Source organism: Pholis gunnellus (assembly GCF_910591455.1).
Source record: "Pholis gunnellus genome assembly, chromosome: 23".
In the NCBI taxonomy this organism is placed as follows: domain Eukaryota; kingdom Metazoa; phylum Chordata; class Actinopteri; order Perciformes; family Pholidae; genus Pholis; species Pholis gunnellus.
In genome coordinates, this window is record NC_136550.1 from 8,965,087 (window position 1) to 8,986,728 (window position 21,642).

At 47.4% G+C, this 21,642-nt stretch overlaps 1 protein-coding gene across 2 annotated transcripts in view; it reads right to left on the reverse strand.

Annotated features, from left to right (window-relative positions):
- The window catches only part of ppargc1a (peroxisome proliferator-activated receptor gamma, coactivator 1 alpha), a 37,426-nt gene extending 16,289 nt beyond the window's left edge, over positions 1–21,137 (reverse strand). For both annotated transcript variants that reach the window (XM_079185124.1, XM_079185123.1), the window contains exons 1-5: positions 20,970–21,137; positions 18,003–18,179; positions 4,425–4,619; positions 3,332–3,457; positions 809–2,192 (exon numbers count right to left, since the gene is read on the reverse strand). In XM_079185124.1, coding sequence (XP_079041250.1) covers positions 809–2,192; positions 3,332–3,457; positions 4,425–4,619; positions 18,003–18,179; positions 20,970–21,017 — 1,930 coding nt within the window. In that variant the 5' untranslated portion in view covers positions 21,018–21,137. The remainder of the gene's footprint in view (positions 1–808; positions 2,193–3,331; positions 3,458–4,424; positions 4,620–18,002; positions 18,180–20,969) is intronic.
- Positions 21,138–21,642: the final 505 nt, after the last annotated feature.

Genomic DNA, 21,642 nt, shown 5'->3' on the forward strand with positions numbered 1-21,642 from the left:
TATTGTTACAAAAACACCCATACCTGGTTAGAAAGTCTTTCTATAGACACTATTGTGAAAACCACATCTTTTTAGATTGACCCCGTTTTAACAATTTATTGCCTTAAGTTAGACTGTCCACTCTGTGAGGCAAGATGAAGTGATGGTAGGTTTTTTTTTTCACAAGTGTCGAGACACAGACATACCCCGCTCAAGACAACAAACAGATCGAAATGGAATAAAGACATAAAGAGACGATGCCACAAACAAGACACATGACAGTGGGTGAGCCCCTCTCTGGACAAAAAAAAAAAAAAGTCATAATCGCATGCACCAACAGCAGAGGAGGGGAAAAAAAGAAGGAAGAAAGGAGAGTCAAGGAAGCTTGTGCAGTTGCCCGAGGCTCTGGCCGACTTGTGCTCCAGCTAAGGGAACGTGGCATTAGTAGCGCGGCGCTCTAGAGCGGCACCTGGGCTCTGAGTCTAAGCGAACATATTCAGCACACTCGGCTCAATCAGCCGACGATGGTTCAAGGGTCGACTTCATGAGTACAAGACGTACAGTAGCAAGACAAGGCTCGCCCCTTTCCCACCCCCCCTCCTTTTTATTAAATCTCAATCTATTCAAACAAAGAATGCCTCCGGGACTAGCAAAAAAAGAATTGGCTAGCAGGCAGGTTTGTTGTCATTGTTTAAGCCCTCAGAATGACTGTTAGATTCGAATTAGAATAGGGGTTAGTTGTGAAGTCAAACTGGGAAGTGGTTAGAGCAGGAGAGGGGAGAAGATAGAGCAGAGATAAGGCCAGTGGGGGGGATGCAGTCATGATTACCTAACAACAGGAGGCCCAGGTCGTCGGGGTGCTCGCTGAGTGCCTGCCTGTGTGGGTGCCCTTGCCCTTGTATGATGCAGGGAGGGGCGGGTTCTGCAATTCTAGTATCTGGGAAGAGTGGGCTGGGTGGGCCCTGTGAGAGCACCGCAGCGGGGCTGCCCGTGACATGGTCTTCATCATCAACACCATCATCATCATCATGGTCAACATCCTCCCCATAGAACCCCTGGTTTAGCCACCGGGGCTCTAGTCCAAAGCCCATATCTAGCCCTGAGTCTGGCTGGTTAACCCAGCTCTCTAGGTCAAAGGCTAGAGGTGACAACAGGGACCCTGAGTCAGGCTCTTCAAGCTGACTTACTCCCCGGTTTCTACAATCATTGGTCCCTCCCAACTCTTCCTCCTTCACCTTTGAGGGAGCCTGTGCTCGGCTCACAGACCTCTTACCTGCTGATTTGCTCTGAATGGTGGGTGAAGGGGTGATCTGAGGTGGGAGTATGTGGGCTCGATACTGAGCAGGCCTCTGTTTGGAGGTGAGCAGCTGGCTAAGTAAGGGGTGCCCCGGCTTCTCATCCCTTTTCTTAATAGTTACTGTGATGTGCCTATGCGGTGCACGGCTGGCACCTCTATTGATTCTACGGCCTTGCCTGCCAAAGCCCTCACTAGCCTGAGTGGCGCCCTCAGCCTCTCGGCAATGCTCACAGCTGTGACTCACCTCTCGGGGAGGGAGGGAATAAGAATGCATATACCTAATAAACCTAGCGACGGCCAGCCGGCCCACATCGCCTGGCGGCCTTCCTTCTTCACTGGGCGGCCCGTGCTCCAGTTTGGGGCGGGCATGGCCGCAGGTGGAGGTTCTGTGGCCGACAGGGATAGAAGCACCCTCCGACTCCTCAACCCCGTCATCGTGAGCGCAACGCTGCCACTTCCCAGCCCCAACACCAGCCACACTACACTCGCCTGCAGCCCGGCTCTCACCTCGCTGGTGATGCTGCTGTGGCGGCTGTTGCTGTTGCTGTTGCTGTTGCTGCTGTTGTTGTTGTTGTTGTTGTTGTTGTTGTTGTTGTTGTTGTTGTTGAGATGGCACAGCTGACTTCTTCTTGGAGGTGGTGGAGGAAGAGGAAGACGAGTTGGAGGAGAGGGAGGAGAACGAGGAGGTGGATGAAGAGGACGGCGAAGACGAAGAGGAAGAGGCACCAAGACCCAGGCCACTCTTGTCCCTGCTACTGGCACCGCCCCAGGCGCTCTTGGCTTCGCTGGCTTTGGTGTGGAGCAGGATGTCATCGGTGGCTGTTAGGTATTTCAGCAGCTCAGTGCAAGGCCGCCTCACCGGGCGGTTCTGTTGGCTGGAGCCCCCTCTTGCTTTGCCATTCCAGGGGCTCTCCGTCTGCACACAAAGACAGATACAGAGAGAAAGAGAAAATGATTAAGTTTGCTCAGTGTTTGTACAGTGCTGTTGTACAGTTGTGGGAAATGTTAAGTGCTCTATTTGGCACAGAAATCTGGATTTCTGAGGCTGAAAGAGGGACTCAGAGAGCCTGAGCACAGCGGTTAACCAACTGTCTGGGAGGCGATGTTGGGGGGTGCGGGCCGCCCATCATCTTAATTGCGTGGCCCAGCGAACACCACCGCGCCACTCTATACGCGCACCGCGTCCTCCGGGAGTCCTCATTCGCTGTGCTCCAGAAATGGATGACTCAAAGGCACAGTGCGAAAATAGACTATGTGAGGAAGGTTGACGCACTGCATGTGCAAACATTGTTCGCGTAACACACACAAATCTGTTGTGTTTACCACAAAATATGATCACACACAGCTGCTTTTTTACATTCACAGGAAATTAAAGCACGAGGGAAAGCATAAAACCGAGATGTCAGACGACGTTTCCCCAGACAAGACCAAATGCTGTCAGCTGCATATGACACTGAATATACAGCATGTCACATTCCGACATGAAATGCAAACTGAAATCACATACTATATTTAATCACATTCATAAACCTATGATACTTACACTGGATAAAATGTATCTTAATCAACCCCGCCCCTTTAGAAAAAAAACCCTTTTGAGAGCTGTCTAATGAGACCATCAAGTCTGATATTTTGATCTTGTCCGCTCAAGGCATCAATCTCTCCCGCAAGAGCGCCTGTCGCTGTTTTCCTTCTTCTTTTTTTTTTTTTTCAACAGGCACCATACCAAGGCGGATAAGTGGTGGAGCTAATGAGACAACGGTGCCGATGCCTCGCTGGAAAGCCCAACAGCAATCAGCCTGTTTTCATTACGAGATGGCCCCCTGGGATAGTAGACTAGAGCAGTAGTCTAACATCTTCTAAAGGCGGCCACCAAAACAAGAAACGTGTGAGAGGGAGAGAGAGAGAGAGAGAGAGAGAGAGAGAGAGAGAGAAAGCGCAAGAAAACAGACGGAGCAAGAACATGAGAGAGATAAACAAACACTAACAAAAAATGTGAGTTCAGGAGTGAAAAGCAGCAAGGCAGTGTGTGCATTTGTGTGTGTGTGTCCCTACCTTGACGACGGCAGGTGGTGGTCTGATCCGGTGGTTGCTGCTGGCTGCATGGTTCTGTGCCTTGCCACCTGTGTATTGATTATAGCTGAGCTGGGAGTTTGCGGGTGCCAGAAGGAGCTTCTTCAGCTGCGAACGGACCCAAACAGAACAAGAGAAAGTGGTGAAGGAGGGGGAATTGAGCGTGGGTTATGCAAATCACCATTTTCTTTCAATTAGACCGCCTGTGCTTTGTAAATGCACAACCAGGAGACCAAAGCCGCAGTAAGAAAAGATAATATCACTGACATATTTAAAAGATTAGAGAATTGTAAGCAGTTTACAGAATGTGACAGGACAAGTTAAGGTTTTTTTTTTTTTCTTCCTGTGCAGGTGTTTCTGTGTACACAAAGCCAGGTTTTTCTAATGTGATTGAATAAACACACTCAGGCATGTGGCTAAAGGTCATTTGTAAGGGACCGGCACGGAATACAAACTGAACATAACAGAACATTTTAGGTCAAAGCCGTTAAGCACAGATGGTTTGGTCATGTGTAAAAAGCACACAAAGGTAGGCTGGCTAAATCAAGAGACCTGTCTTTTTGCCAAAAAAGATGACTCGGGCCGGGGGAGATTAGTTGGGACCCACTGAGTGTAGACGAGATGGATTACTTTCTCCCCTTACTTTCATTTGTTGCCGGCTTGATTTCAGGGCCCGTGGCACTGTGTCAACCACAGTTGGCCCAACCACAGTGTTCATATCGTTGAATTGGCGCCACAATAGCGCTGTTATGTAATTAGCAGTGAGCAGCGAACACACTGATCCATTCCATTTACTTCCCTCCTCACTGCATCTGCATCTCTGCACGCTTTCACTACACGTACTGTGAATACATTGTGGCAACTGTGGCAGAGTGTGGATTGGGCGCTGACAAATACAGAAGCCTGACAAATGGCCACTTTTGGTGCACAGTCTTGTTGAAGGTTTGACCATGGACAGGCACAAAAGCAACAGGGTGTGCAGGGTCAGAGGTCACGTCGTAGGAATGACTTGTGTTTTAACCCTGGAGTGGTGGTGATGGGAGAACTTGAGGGGGGGTTAAGCAGTTGGTCTTACCAGGGAAGGCTCCTCGGGCTCTGGGGTGCGTGGCGAGCCGTCAGGGGAGGAGGGACAGCTCCGGTCACTGGCATTGGTCACGTCCCCATCTGCCAGGGCCTCAAACGAAGGCAATCCGTCCTCATCCACCGGGATGCTGTCCAGGGTCTCTGTAAGCACTGCCAGCAAGTTGGCCTCATTTTCTTCATCTATCTTCTTGGGGGGGGGGGGGGGGGGGGGAGATAGAGAGACAGGGAAAATAGGACATTTTAGTCAGGAGAAGTTGCATCTCTTTTTTTTTTCTTCCAGGGAAGTAAAGGTGGTGGGTGGCTGCATGCAGGCTTTCATTGTTAGCAGAGTGGGAAGATTTTCTTTCTCATTTTTTTTTTTTTTTGCAGCAACAGAGCTGGCTCTATTTTGGCAGTCTTTTTAAAAAACAAATTCTCTCCCTGTGCAAGTGAGTCAAGCCTGTCACTCATATTTTAAGCATGCAGCTTACTGGACCAAAATAATATCTCCCCCAAGAAACCCATTACCAGGGCTGACAAGTAGCAAGTATCTCGGGAAGACAGGAACGGGTCGGGGTGCGTTGCGGTATGGACGGGTTTGTGGGGGTAAACGAAACAATGAGCGGAAGTTGACTCTACTCTCTCTTCCCGCGCGGAATTGAGAGAGACGATCTGCTCGCCGACAAGATGTTTGCAAGCAATCCTCAGATAAGCCGAATTACCACCCGCTAATGCTAAATAAATGTGATATATTTAAAATGTTGGCATGACAGCTGATGTTCACAATGGGCGGGGAAGTTGCCATCAACATTTCATGAAAAATAAAGCTTGTTCTTGCCACTCAGCTCCTCTTTGATGTACCCGAGGAGTTGTGTGATTGCTGCAGCTGGCTGTTTAATGGTAGAGATTATAACTGTGTGTGAGAAATAAACAGACAGAGAGATGAACATACTGTATGGAGATGGATAGCGAGAGTAAGGGAGAAACGGAGATAGGAGCTGCCGACAATCTACAATGTAGGTTCACCGGGGGTAATAACTATGCATGTATGTCGAAAAATAAACAAGAATAGCGAGAAGAAATATAAAGAGTGAGAGGAACGCAGCTAGTGTTTGTGTGTGCGCACGGCTGTGCCTTTCCACTGTGACAAGTGACAACAGGAACTGTACGTTCCAGGGCCATAAAAGCCCTGGGGACTTTAAGACAGCGGAAAGATAAACATCGTCGTCACCTCGGGATGTTCTGTGGCCAGCCCAAAAAGAACAAATCCCTTTATGCACATGGCGGGATTTTCATCGCTCGGCGACGGCGTGTGGCCATCATTATGCCGAGGGGGCCAAACCACCTCTCAGATACCAGCACTAGACCTCAGAAGGCTCAGATTCCCACATGCACAAAAATTCACCCTCCCACTTGTTTCTGTCTACCCCACTGATTTTACATAATTATACACCCACCACGGATGGCACTTTTGGAGCAGGTTTGGATTTTCCAATGAGATAGCGGCCATTTTAATGCTTTCCCCCCTCCAATTTTCATTTATAGATGACAGAGATAAAGAGGTAAACGTTCAGTTAGCTAACTAACAGCGAGGAAAACGTTAATCTGATGTTCATTGAGTAGATTTTCTCCTAACAACATGAGCACTCAGTCATTATTAAAAAATGATAAAGGGGACATATTTCACAGAGATAACACGACGTAGACTGGGGCCATGTCGCATTGGCAAGAAAATGCCTTGCAGGAAATTGCTCTGTATGAGGTGGCATGCTGTTTAATTACTTGCAAGGAGCTTCAAATCCACTGTGCTGGAACCCTATGCCACTGAAATGTTCCACGTTTCCAGCATCCCAAGTTATTACCTGAGCACTAAGCGGGTAGGTATTAACCGCTGATAAAGACGGAGCCTTTTCTTAGCCCAAATATACATCCTCGCATGAGAAATTGAAAGTAGGATCATTTCAGATTATCACAAATGAGTCTTTAATGAGCCAGCCATCTGTTTAGGTCCAACCTCACCAACTATCCAAGCAATGCTGTATCTGGGTGAGGCTTTATTCACCCCTATAGTGTCAGTTCAAACCTAAACATTCTGGGGATATTGCAGTCTGTGCCACACTGTGACACTCGTAACATTACGAGTTGAGAGGGCTGTGCAAGCTTCATTATGTCATGGTTTGGAGAGGATTGGGGAATTTCTGAGGCTGTGGCAGGCTCAAATGTAGCGATTTCAATCCCGTTTCAAAAACCTCCACCAAATTGGCAAGCTCCCACAGGCACACTGTATCCCCAAAGATAACCCAAAAGGGACTCTCATATTCTGAAAGAGTCACTTGTAAAACCCTGAGTCGTGACGATCATGCTGAAGCCGCTGCTGCGGCTCCAGTGGAGGCACTCTTGGGCCAAGTGGGGATTTGAGGAACTGGGGTGAAGAGCAACCTCAGTGATTGTTTCTACCCTGGAGAGAGCGCGATCTAATACCCCTGTCCAGGAGGGCAAGCTTTTCCATGCCAGCTTACGGACCACACCTTGCAGAGTTTCTGCACCAAAGTCAATCTTCTACCAAATGACTCACTTGCCGCTTGTATATTTATAAACAAAATCTCTGTGTGGGCCGACTTCAGGAGCTATGGCACCCAAAGGGGGTGACGTCGGGATAACCTGGAAACCTCCTGATGGCCATGTCCACTTATATTGATTACTACAGCAGCTGCTGGGAGGAAAAGAGGGCAGGAAGAACAAAGAGAGAAGAGAAAAAGTGTCTCGGTGGGAGCACTTTCTCGCCCATCCCGCTTAATGGACCTCGCCGAATTAAAGAGATCTTAACAATCCTGGGCTAATTGTGGGATCACAATATATTAACCTCGCTCCAATCCTAAAGGGGGCCATTTTGGGACTGTTTTATTCCAAATGCTTCAATTAGCCATAAAACATGTTGGCAAGTGCTGGCAGAGCTCCTCTCTCCCCCCCCTCCTTCACCCCCAGCTTCCCCACGTCAGAGAAGACAAAGCCAACTCCAGTTGTTCATTATTAGGTGAGGCCCTTTTGTTATCAGTCAGACTGTCTTTGAGGTTGTCCTTGCCTTTAACTCTTTTATTGAGTTCCGCGGCACAGCATTGTGTTCCAGGAGATACTATTCACACTGCTGATAACGTGAGGTGAAAGTGCTGTTTTAAACAAACACCCACTTCTGCACACTGGGGCAAATGGCCAAATTAAATCTGCTAATTGCTTCTTGAGGATTCCAAGCTCCTGAGCAAATTTGCCGGAGATCAAATTTTAACGAGCTTTTCGGGGCAATGCATCATTTACATTTTAAAAAGGAACCAAATGTGTTGTGAAAGTGCCAGAATGATAGACCCGATCACTGAATAACACCGAGATGAAGTTTCAACAGACTAAACAGCCCCGCCGTTATCAACAAACGAGAGGCAGAACATGTGACAGCCACTCTGGATGTGGGAAGATAAAATATCTCCCATTAAATGGGTCATCTGGTATTTAAAGTGCTGTTTATTCTCACTGTCTCTTTTTTGCACACTCTTTCCTTCTCTCTTTCTGTAGATATAGGAATAGCATCCGGTTAGTTCAGACAGAAAACATTCTTAATAAATTGGCCCCCAAATTGCGTGGCGGGGTTAAATCTGTGCCTTGACAATTTAATTGCATTGCTTCATCTCAATCTTTTATTCTTTTTTCTTCTCCTCTCTGCTCTGTCAGATTTCAAAAAAACATTCCCTTGGAGGTTAAGCGACTCGCCAGACCTTCTAATCATGGCACAATCTGAAATTGCGGGGTATGTGCGTGCGGCAAGTGGGGGGGGGTATCAAGTCGTCACATCTTGACTCCGCCAAGAAAAGCAGCCTCGGATTTTATAAACAAATAATGCCATTCTGTGTTATTACCCCCAGCCCCCCGATTTCAGAGGAAATAAATCAACGTCAACCTTGCCGTTAAGGCGTTAGTCAGGCCTGACACGTCGGCCGGTGACACAGGCACAACATATGGCAGCAGAGAAGGAGGGAGAGAAGGGAGGCAGGGAGGGTAAGGTACGGCACTATGCACGGCAGAGAGACAAATCATGGCAGCCGCCAGAGACGTCTGGTCATTTAGCATGAGCTTACTGAGATGGAGAGAGGGTGATTATGGCCTATACGGAGCGATGAAGCCATACATAACACTGTTAAGTCCCTCTGTGTGTCTTTGTCTGTGTGTGTGTGTGAGGCGGCGGTGAAACAGTCTGGCAACGTTCCAAATCATAAAACTAAATGTTAAACCTCCATTGTGGGCAGGGCCGTGATTGGCTCTGTAATGCATAGAAGCAAACTGACAGCTCCTGTCGTTTTCCATCCGACTACAGAGTCAATAGGGCCTCTTGTTATTCTGAAAATATTTCCCAGGCGAATGATACGATAGACTAGACTTGGACACAGTGCTGGTGGCCGACCGCATTCCTACGGATCCATCAACAGGATGCATCGCCCCTCTGTCTCTCCTCTATTGTCACCACTCCGGGTTCAGTCTATATTCTGGCTCATCGTGACGGTTTGTGTTGTAAATTGCTAAATCTTGTACCCTCTAAATTCAGACAAGGTTGCCCGGTCTAAGCACCAGACAGCTGATTTTAGGATTCTCCATCCTGCTTAGCAATAATACCACAACTAGTCTTGTGATAATCCCTCCGCCCTGGCAGGCGTTTGCTATTTTGTGCCTCTGCTTAAACAAAAAAGTGCTTTTTGCAGAAGCAGACTGTTTACATGCCAGACGTCTGTCTGAGTTTAGAAGGCTATGCACATCAGTGAGGAAACGGTTCGACCCGTCAATGAGGACCGGTGTGTGTGCATGTGTGTGTGTGTGTGTGTGTGCAGAGATGATGCATCTCCTGGGAACCATTTGAGACTGTTACAGCACTATCTGATGAGCTAATCGGGACAAGAGAAAGGGAAAGAGAAAGTGAGAAGAGGAGATATCTGTGTGTGTGAGAGTGAGCCAAAGAGAGAAAGAGAACTGTTGTTAGACATCCTGACACAGGCTAGATCCGATTTGAGACAGCGACCCAAGGGATGTTAGCGGCGCTGTTCTTTCTAGTTCTCCGTGGAAAAATCCTTTGACCGGTAACCCTGCTGCTGCTGCTGCTTTTGCTAAAACTAACCACCTGAACTCTGTCGCACAACTGCTGTGATCAGCTGAGGCTGTTACATGCCTGCAGACACATCAGGCCCTTTCCGTCTTCACTTTGAGTCAAAAGTCATTTGTGTACCTTTTTCACAAAAGCGCACACAACCTGAAGTATTTGCAATGGACCCCGGGGATCGAACACCTGGAGAGACAACGTAAACCACCAATGAACCATTCCCATCCACACACACACCGCACAAAATGCGCGCACACTTGTGGTCATATAAACTCACAAGCATTCTCACACAGCTATGCAAACAACCAATAGGATCACAGGGGGTTCGGCGTGTCCTGGTGGAGCCTCCCCATCTACAGTCCTGCCCCAAGCTGCTGTTGTTTTCTTTCTACAGCCGTCCAACAGATGGTCCAAGCAACCGTTTGCTAACACCACAGAATCACACACCATGATTATGATTGGACACTCACTCTTTTGTTTTGGCAGCGACTTCCCAATCGGCTTGGCGCTAAAAAAAAAAACACTGATTGCTGTGATTGCTCTGACTTGCTTTGACGGTCATAGCAGGAGGGGAGGGGAGAAAAAAAAACAGAGATTCAGAGCCTCGAATAAAACATATTCAGCTAGATGCAGAGACGGGATGAAGAATGGTGCTTCCCTCTGCTTTTTTCCGCCCTAATAGAATGCAAATAGCTATTTGCTTAAGTCGGCAGCTCTGAATGTGCACCACTAAGCAAAGGGGCCTTTGAACATACTGGTACACTGTTGATAATGTGTTGGAGGAACAGAGGAAGGGGGGGGGGGGTCAGAGCTCATGACAGAAAAAAAGGAGCACAGACTGATTCCAATGTCCATCCTGCTAAATGGACACTGCCACATTTCCTGGCTGGAATGTAAGTCTGCCTTCAGCAGTCAAGCGCAGCTGTCCACAAAACAATTGCACACACGCACACACACACACACACACACAAACACACGGCTGGTCACTTTAGTTTTGACATTTACATAGATTTGCGAGGGGAGCAGAATGGACCAGAACTTGTTTATCCCACCGAGGACTCAATGTTATCATCCACTGCTGACACCACCTTTACACAGAACCACACACACACACACACGCACGCACGTGTACACCTGCACACCTGCACACATATACAGCTTCTGACCTTTCAGGCCCTGCCAAGCCCATCGAGGGTTTGTGGCGTTTCATTTGTCACAGTAATGTCTTCCTCGGAAAGATGCCAGCGCAAGGAGAGTCAGGGTACGGTGGACAAGATAGAGTGGTCCACGGCGCTTCAAACAAAAGGTGTGTTTCTGTGTCATTGTCCTATTCTACATCTTTGCGTGCATGTGTTTGCGCATATGACGGGGGACGCAATATCACAAATTTATGGTAATTGAAATGGCAGAATCTTTTGGGGGGAAATGCAGTCAATTTGATTCTGCGGCAAAAAAAAAGGTCACCCTATTCAATTTGCACTCAATGCCATCCGTAGTGCGACAGGGAAACACCTGAAAGCAAACGATCTTATCATGGCCTCACAGGCTTCGCCACTTACCCACTGCATAAAAGCTATTTGCTGATTACTAAATAAACGCATTATCTTTTACCTTGACTTCTGTGTGAGTGCCTTTTCACTCCTGGATCCAGGTAGGAGGCTGCCACTGCAGTGTGTATTGCCTCTTATCTGTGAGTGACTTTGTGAGCACGCTATCTGAGCAGGTTATTTTTTTTTCCTGTCTTGCGCACTTTCAAGTGCCATATGTGTATGGGCTGCACGTGTAGTACCAGTGGTCAAACACGAAGGACTTCACAAGCCTTTGCATCATGTGTTACTGCCTATGATGTGGGCATGTGTCGATCTTCGCGGGTGAAGAAATGAAAACATCAAAGAAATTGTGCACTTAAGTCGATACAATCCCAACTCGTTGACGTGAGCCAAGGATACTATGAGAAAGGATGGGGGGGGGGGGGGGGGGGGGGGGGGGGGGGGGGGGGGGGGGCATGAAAGCTCTTTCTTTGTAGCATCAACATTGAATATTGAGCTGTATTTCATCTTAATCTAGGATCTATTCTCTGTGGAATACTGATCATGTTGCCTTTAGTTTGGATAGGCTCGCCTTTCACAGCTTACATTTTGCTCAGCATGGCCACTGCACCTGCACACACTACTAGACTGTGAAATGTTTGCCAAAAGCAGAGTAATCAACGGTCACTGACCACTTGATAACAAGCGTACAACACTCTAAATCCCATCCCAAACTGCTCATCAAGTTATTATACAACACAGCCCACAGCCATATGAAATGGGGTCTTGTTGGCCACTGTATGAACTGAAAATGGTTTTCAGGAAAGAGCTGATTAACAAGCAGACAAGTTTAGAGCTATTGACTTGCTGAGGTCAACAGCACTGCGATGGCGGATAAATGCAACCGATTTATAATTAATCGGATATAAAACAGGCCCGCTTTAGCTATCCTTTGCCGGATAATCTTGTCAACTCATTTCTACATCCCTCAGTGACATTGTCATTTCCTTGAGACAGACTTTTCTTTACATTCATACATGCACTTTTTTGTTTTATAAAAAGGTAGAGTGGAAGGAACGTGTTGGATCTTCAACGACCACATGTCTGTAAAAGCTTCTGCTTTCAGTTTAGAGTCAGGAACTACTGATTGGGCAGCAAGTGAGTCATCCAAGCATCCAGTCACTCATGCATCAGCAGAGCCTAAGAGAGCCTCTTGAACTATTTGAGGCCTGTGCAGACTTAAATATTTCAGGGGGGAAATAAGCTGGAGCTATAAGCATGCCGTGCACATCATAAAGCTTAGTTAGAATGGGGAGGGGGGTTTTTTTCTGCATGGACGACAAAACTCTTAAAAATAAACTCTCAACCAGGGAAAACTAGTCCTTCACATGTACAGTACAAGATTGAAGATCAGTGTTGTGTGAGACTACAGTTGCAACCGAGCACACTTCTGACTACACTCGACAACCAAAGAGGCCACACCTTTGACCTGAGAGGGCAGTGAAACACTTCTTTACAGTCTGCTGCCAGCACAGCTCATGACTGCGTTATTATCTTTTCTTTTTCTTGTTTTGAATGAATTCCTTATTAAAGACATCCTTTGTTCTCTAAATTATTAACTATTGTTCAGAATCAACAAAGTTCTCTGAAAGCTGGGACGCAAACACACAGAGATGGACAGAATATGGCAAACTACCAGAGCCGAAGGGCTGGCGAAGGCTACTGCCACTGCTGGGCCTGCTGGCACGGGACAGACACACACACACACACACACACACACACACACCTGGGATCGATTGGCCTTTCCTGGAGAGGGGAAGCAGGCTATCGTCCAAGACTGATAGCACTTCACCGTCACTCACTGATTGAAGGCCTCTCTCCGTCCTCTTCCCCGTCTCTCTTTCTCTGTCAAGGTTTCCCCTTTTGTCTATTATTCATACTGTTTTCTCACAACTGGCTATTGCTTTCCCTTTTTTTTGTAACTCTCTACCTGTCACTCTTCTATCAATTTATTTCATCTATGCAAACACCACCTTGTGCTTCCCCGGTCTCTTTTTGTCGCATAAGGAGAAGAGTATAAAAGCATTCTAGGAATCCGCTGTTTATACATCCCCCCCCTACTCCAAAGTGTGCACTATTAAATAATACAAGGAAGGTTTGTCTTATCGCATGGCATCGTTGCAACGTGTTGCTGTGTGTGTGAGAGTATGAGTGCATGTGTGTGTGTGTGAGGGGGGGGGGGGATTATTGGCTTAGTGTTTTGGCCAGGTTTAAGTGAAACAGCTCTGAAAGGCTCTTAGTGGAGATTACCCCAGGTACTAAAAATAGTCATTCCTGCCCAATACACACACATGAACACAAAACAGAAAGCAATGATAGTGTTGTGTCTAGCCAGAAAAGACCACTATCAGATCTTTGTATAGGGTGTCTCAATTACACAAAAGACACACATGCGCACGAACACATCGGTGGCTCCAGAGTGATGAGAGAGATGGGTATCCACGAGGGGGGGGGGGGGGGGGGGGGGGGATCAGCTGGGGCAGGAACACCAAACCATGCCTCAATCAGCAGCAGCGGCCCACTGGGAATGTGGCGTGAGTGTGTGTGTGTGTGAGAGAGAGAGAGGGGGCGAGAGCTAGACATGCAGCCAAGATGCCACCACCAGACCAAAGGATGTTCCTTGCTTCTTTTTCTAAACATTCCCCGAGAGGACTCTTTTTTCTTTTTGGGCTATCCCCCCCCCCCCTGCTCACTATCCCTTTATTTTTCCCTCCTCGCTCCCTTCCAGCCTTTCTTTCCGCAAGCGATTGTTGGAGGCCAGAAATTATTTGTTTTGCCACTGCAGCTTCAACTTCCCATCAGCCAGGAACAAATGCTTTGCCTTGGGAGCAAAAAAGACAGGGATGGAGGGAGAGAGAGAGAGAGAGAGAGAGAGAGAGAAAGAGAGAGAGAAAGAGAAAGAGGGGCGGGGGATGGCAGAGAGCGGAGCCCACAGTGTTGCAGGGCGGCGGGTTGAGAGCTCTTGTTGTGGAGTGGATCTGACAGACGCTCCAAGATGACACAGGCTTGGACAGCCTAAGTCTGCATCTCTCTACTATACGTCTGCGCCTACTTGTCTGCGCTCCCTCTCATTTGTGTATCTTGAAACGGCATAGCCGCGGGTCTGAAAGCGCGGTTTGCCTTCAGTTCGACAGTGATGGAGGATTTCTTCCATCAGACAGTGCAAACACTGCATCAGCACAGTAAAAAAAACTGGAGGGAACCGGAGATGAGGAAAGTATGGTGTATTCTAATAAGACTCACTTGAGAAAATCATATTATACAGTGGAATATGATAATTCATACACCCTTTGCTGGAGCGGTGAACTGGTGCGGGTGGTGTTCTCTCAAATGTCAGCATAAATTTGCAAAATAAACGCAACCGGCATTCAGCAGGGAGTAAGAACAGGGACAATAAGGGTCTCTGCTGTGTGTGTGTGTGTGTGTGGGCATGACAATTCCTCGCAAAGTTGTACGCACTCCTGTTTCAGCTCACAGGCCCGCCGATCGCCGACAAGTTTGTGAGCTAATCTATGCTTACACGTGTTTGCAAGGAAGGAAGAAAAAAAAAACCCATTTCATCACAACATGTTTCATCAAAGCCTACTAAAGATGACCCAATCAATCTAATCTGCCTTTACTTAAATATAAGCGCCTGAGCATCTGTCCAAAAATGCCTAAACAAGCGAGACAAAGCAGGATGATGCCTTACAGGATGCCAACACACACACCGCGTCCTGTTGGGAGTACAATAAAGAGCTTGCACGGCCCACATATGTGTGCTCACATGCGTTGCAATATCGGAGTAATGCCTTAAGCCCTGGCATCTTATTTTACTACCTGCAAAGCCCACAACCTTTTACTTCCAATCCATGAGCTTTGATTTGGGCTGGCACAGGTCCAAGCTTCTCCTGGTCTCTACATTTGTCTCTTTCACTACCCATCTGTCCCCCTGTCTGTCTGCCTGTCTGTCATGTCATCTGCTGGCCTTTTCTGTCTATCTCTGCGCCTCCCATTGTTTGGCTTTTATCTCTCTGCCCCGGTCCCTTTGTCCCACCTGTCCATCTATCGTCAGTGTATCACACAACAGGACAGGTACAGCGGCGATACAATCTCACAGGGTGAACTCAGTGCCAATTTTCTTGCATAATCACTCAGTGTATGTGCGATGTGGCCACGGCGCATCCCAGTGCGGCCGCCACCGGGACGTCCACGTCGGAATCCGACTGGGCTAAAACAAACGGGACGCGTTTCCATCAATCAAACGGTTGAAGCTTGACATGAAATCTGAGTGGAGTTCTGCGGTTAAAAAGACTTTGGGTCATGCTTCTATGCTATTATCTTTGGCAGTACATTGGGAACTTATTGGAGTAACCACCCCTTAACAACTGCAGCCCGAAATAGACTGTGGACTTTCACGGTCGGCCCGTTTTGAAGAGGTGTCAAACACACTGTGCCAAGAGCGACAGCTATTATGTGCGTGTATGAGTTACAAGGGGGGGTGTATCATTCTCCACATTTCTTGTCAGGGACAGTTGGGACAGTGGCAGGGAATGGAGCCAAAGACCAGCCAGGGGACAGCTTGTGATCTCAGACCGTATGTTGCTTACGGAACAGAACACACACATGAACAGATCGAAACATGGGCTTCTTTTTTACATCAATAAAAACCCTTACACTACTTATACAGGGTACAAACAATGAAACCCACCCCAAATGAGACTTTGTTTGATGTAACAACTATGTTTCAGGTCCCAACTGTCCAACCAAGACACACTCTGCTTACTCATTTGCTACCGCCTGTCACATGGAACCTGAATAAAAGCCCCAGTCCAAAGAACACAGTAGGTGTTTGTCTTTCTTTCTGAGCTGCAAATCATTTCAACAGTTGACTTACTTGAACTAATGAAAGCCGGCTCAAACTTCCAGGGAGCCTGTTGTTTGATGGGGACTCTTAAAAGAGGGGCCTCAGCGTGACAGCTGCACCCAGCTGTTACACATGTAACTCGGAGCAGCCTTGATCACCTGTCACCTTTTTTTTGTTTGTTGTTTTTTTATGACATGCTGATTTGTTAAGTTGATGTGTACGTTCGAGAGGAAGGGACAATGAAAGAAAACAATGAGTACACTCGCAGGCTGTAAATCTGGCCAGTTATTAACATGTTCTCTAATCTTAAACTTTTGATTGGTTGCGTCTCTGCCCTGTGTAGAGGCCAATCAGGGGGGTGCAGGAAGTACAGCTGCAGCCCCAGCTTTGTGATCCTTGCCGAGCAGCAAACTTTCCCCTGTCAGATTAAGTAGGATTAGCTGGGTCCTGCCGTATGATGAACTGAGCACTTCATATGGTGACTAGAAACTTTCCAAAGATGGAGAAAAAAATTCCCCAGTCAGGGAAATGCATTACTTGCTTTGAAGCCCCAGTTTTCACTGCTTGATTCGAAGCCTTTCCGGAACCCCTCAGCATAATACAATAGCTGCTTGCTCGCTCAGTATGTGAAAACATCACTCGCTCACCGCGATGTACAGCATTCGTTTAGATGCAAAAACGTGGGCTGGTGTGCGTGAGCATGTGCCTATGCAGGCACACAAATACAAGCTCTTTCCCAGATTGGGAGTCAAACACGGCATCTTGCTCAGAGCTAGTTCCCTCACCAGGGTCCTCGGTGGGTGCTAAGTTCCATTGTGTTTTAAAATGACACACACACAAGCACATGCATACACTCTCATTGGTATTTTTATCCATCCCCAGAGCCACTCAGTGGCTGCAAGCCATATCACTCTCAGACGACAGAAGAGCCACGGTCAAACCAGCTAGTACTTAAGGCGCCCCTTCCTGTGTGTGTGTGTGTGTGTGTGTGTGTGTGTGTGTGTTGGGGTGGTCCACAGAGGTAGAATGTGTGGTGATATAAAGAGACTGAAAAAGGTGGCAGTAGTAGAGAGGAGGTGAAATGTGGAAAGAATTTAGTCTGATATCAACTGTTGCCTGCTACACCACTGAGGAGTCACGCACACACACATGCACACACACATGCACACACACACACACAACACAAAACCGAGACCCTGAAAACGTGACCACATGACAGGGCCATAGGCACACACGCACTGCCTTCTCAGACAGGGTTTTTCCTCCCGAGGCGAGGCTAAAGCATCCAATCTCAGTCTTTCTTGTCTATCTCTGGCACTGATAAAGGCTTATAATGAACTGGGGACTGGAACTCAGTCCCAAGACCGATGGCTTTATGGCCCTGGCCAGATCATCACCCTCTGTGGACTTCGTTTGTCACCGGGTGAGGACAGAGAGAGAGGGAGTCAGATGGAAAGAGAGGGATAGGAGCCAGAGAGAAAGAAATAGGGAGAGGGAGAGAGAGAGGGGGAAGCAAAGATTAAAGTTTTACACTCCAACCTTTGAGAAGCGTTTTGCAATACAGCCGCCGTGTCCAGAGTTTACTACCGGAGCGCTCTCTCAGATGTGTGCCGCGTTACTGACTCTCAGCTGAAATAAACGCTCAAAGTTTTGATAAGAGGGCTAGGATGCAAACAAGGGGACAAAGGTCCTCCTGGCCTTATCGTTTTACAGGTTATCTCCCATTTTGTACTTCGGAGCAATGTAAAAGCATGTTTGTAAACTGGTGGCGGTTGTACATTTTATTTGGCTCGCGATCAAGATGTGCGCATTGCGTTAGCTCGGCCATGTAATCATTCCAGCTCACTCCTGACCCCTGGGAGAGCACATGAGAAATCACTTACGGATGCAAAGATGTTCCACAGCGCCATGACGCTTAGAAACAGCACGCTGCCATGTTATACATATTGATGAAGGTAATGCATATGAAAATATATAGATGCCGGGATTCAAAAATAAACGTAAGCTGTAAGCTTTACTTACCTCAAAAAGATTGGATGCATCGTTGCCATATGTGGAAATAATCTCCGATTGGTCACTGTACCATTTGAGGCCACCGAGGAAACTGTCGGCATCTAAGTCACTGACATCCAGCTCTGAGAGGTCAAGTTCAGGGAGGTCTGGGCAGAGGGGCTGGTCTTCACCAACCAAGGCAGCACACTGGAGGAAGAACAAACAGAAAACAACAAGGATGGTCAGACAAAACTCACGTCTATTTCATATGCAAATCAGACGACACGTTCTTGATGCCAAGTTTGACAACAATGGGGGAATCCAAATCTGGACATCAGACAAAAGTCTTCTGAACACCTGCTGTTAAGTCCTAAACAAAGGAAATACATACGTTTGTAAAACATTCAAAGTCTAAGCTTCTCATCTCAATGACAGTCAAAGTTTTAAATTGCCTCATTTGAAAATGTGGCATGACTCTGCCACCTTCACCTAATTGCTTTTCTTACTACGCCTCTATTAATTATTATCAGAACAGTTCTGCAGGTCAGCTGATTTTGCACAACACCATGCAAACCCGCAACCTGTTTCCGCTCCGACCTGCAGAACGCCGTGCCCTCCCAACCATCACTCCCCGAGCGCCGCCGCAGGCGCATGCCTGCTAAATGCTGCCTGTTGACATTTTGTTATTCACCAGCCACTTTTGTGTAATCGAGCCCATGTGTGCTGCATGTAGCAGCTGTCCCCGCTTCCTCCACACGCTAATCGTCAGCTGCAAGTGAGGGGCTCTGGACTGGAAATCCATACGTGAAAAGGTGTTTTGGTGGAGGACAAAGAGGTGGCAACAAGTTATGAGGCTTAGCTGATTTTGCAAGATAATCTTAAATTAAATAATCATAATACCTTCAGTACAATAAAACCCCTATTTCTTATTATTGCACAGTGTGAATTGCTTTTGTCCAGAGAATGACAGCCTACTCATCTTGATGAATAATGCACTCATTTTAGTACGAGATCTATAGTCTGATCATAAAAAAAGACAAAAACACAGCAGAGTCGAGGTGTGTTTACACTCTGTGACTGTGCACATGCAAACCCATCCCCAACTGGCTCTCGTCTAATAGGATGCGCACTCTTAATTGTGTAGGCAACACGTCAGCCGATGTATGAACGCTTCAGTTTGGCCTTAAGACAGATAGATATAAGATAGATATCCTCGGGGGAAGCCGGGAGGTATTTGGCCCGCAGACTGACGAGGGATGAGAGACGGGTTCGGCTCAGGGCGAAGCTGGGAGACGGATGCTGTGCCAAGTAGGAAAAACCGGCCAGACACCGCTGTCACAGTTCATCCCGTCGTCGGATTCGCACCAACACGAATGCACGATGACTTCGACTATGATGAGACAAATCCGTTATGTTGCAACCGCGAGAGCGAAGGGGGACCGATGATCCAGTCTGACAGGGCACGGAATGAAAATTTAAAAAAAGACGGTAGCAACGATGTGGGGGATACTCGGAGGCTGGACGTCCGATGCCCTATTATCGTATGGACTTCTTGGTGGACGAATGCAATAGCGCCGCCAGACAGACGTACGGGGCGCACCACAGCGCTCCGCTGATTTACGCACACAGAGCACCTGCTAAGGAAGATTATTAGAGGAAGTGCTGACGTCCTGGATGAGTTCTCTCATTCAAACAAGGTCTTATCATCGAGTCTACATGCAGACATGTCATAGAATGTTTCGAAATGGATACGCGTACATGTCTGGGATTGACACGCGCAGATAACTAAACGGTCGAGAAGACTCTCTCCTGAAGCCTGCGTGGCTGAAGTGACAGCACGTGCATGCCCCCCCCCCGGTGATTAAAGTGCAAAGGGAGCGCATCTGAATAAAACACAATCCCTCAATCGGTTTGGGAATAACACGTCGTTACTTTGATCAAATAAAGGCAGCTTTCTTTCACACATTCTCATCACGCAGCGCAGATAACCACAGATATGCAGCCAGACTGCAGTCACATCGTGTCGTTACAGAGGAAAAACCTCTGAAGCATCACTGATGGTGACTCCGGTGCAGACAAGTACCGAAGTACTGCCAGGTACACTTCCAGGGCGACAAGCTTGCTGGACCCCGTACATTAGGAGGAAGGGGACGATGAAGTATCCCTTTGATGTGCCTTATTATCTGTGTGCACTTGAATCGGAACGGTGGGAAAAGGTAAGAAAGATTAAAAAGACGACGGGAGCGAATGGGAGTTATTACTTGGTAAAAGAGATTTAAAAACATTTTTTTTTTTAAATACGCGGAAGGTAAAAGGAAATTCACATAAACGTGAAATGATCAAGTCTGGCTGGATGCGATGTTGCTCTCCAGCCAGTGCAACACTCCACCGGCCGGGCTGTTCCACGGCCCGGTACCGTTAGTATTATGATGCTCCTGCGCAATGCCAGATAGTCCTCGGCGTGGACAACCTTTGCTCTTGTCTTTTGAAAATAACACGCCTTCTCCCGACACAGCACATCAAAGGGATTGTTATCGTCAGTGGATTTCATGCGTCAGCGAAATACCTGACTTTGAGACATTTCAGTCATTTTGGACATGAAAACCTTCTCGGCACCGGAGCGCGTATGGTCCGCGGCTGGAGGGATATCCGCAAGCTTGCAAACACTCGCTCCGACTGAGCACAGAACATATGAGGAGAGCACTGATCCTGAGCACGCATTACGACAACTACATCTTTAACTGAGGTGGAGAGGGAGATTCCGCACATCCCCTCCACTTGTCATATATTCCCGTGTTGTATATCCCCCGCATCCTCAACTGCGTCCAGACGCGCACTACACCGGCATGCCAACGCCAGCAGCAGCAGAGGAGAAGAGAGCGAAGACTTATAGTGGAAATCACTGTCTCGGATAGTCAGTGTTGTCCAACGTTTCCAGTGCAAAAAAAAAAAAAAAGAAAGTCCAGAGGGCTAGAAAGATGAAAGAAGTGCGCTCACCTCTAATTCTCTCCACACCGAGTCCTGGTTACACCTGTCCCACGCCATCCAGCCACTGAATGACGGCCCGAAAAAAGGAAAAAAGGAAAAAAAAAAGAAAAAAGAAAGAAATCAAGTAAAAAAGAAATCCACACACGCTTCCCACTCGCTCTCACACAGGCAACTGCTGCCCCTCGCCGAGAATGAACCGAGGGCACCTGTCTTACAACTGCTTTCCATCACATGACAAAGCTATTAAAAGTAGGCAGGGGAGTGACTCCGAGTCCACACTACTCGCGCAGTGACGCGCGGTGAGCAGGCGGGGTCTGGCTGCGCACATAGTAAAATCATCTCCGTGCACTGCAAAAAATGTCCATCTGAAAAGCATATCATGCTTTATCAATCTATACACCCAGTGTTATATAAATATGTTCAAACAGCGACGGTTTCTGCGTGTAGATTCACTATTTTTCGGAGATTTCAACAAACAAGTAGTGTGATCTTGAAATGTAGTCCAAATACTTTAGCGCAAATATTTTCTTGCAGAATCTGGATTTGAGTGAGAACTCAAACTCATGATCTCAGCTTTGTTGTGGAATGTTTCACGAAAAGAAAAACATCATTTGCGGCATTTTCTTCCCTTTGTGAACGTCAAATTGTAGCAAATCTGACTAAATGTGTGTCGATATGGTTT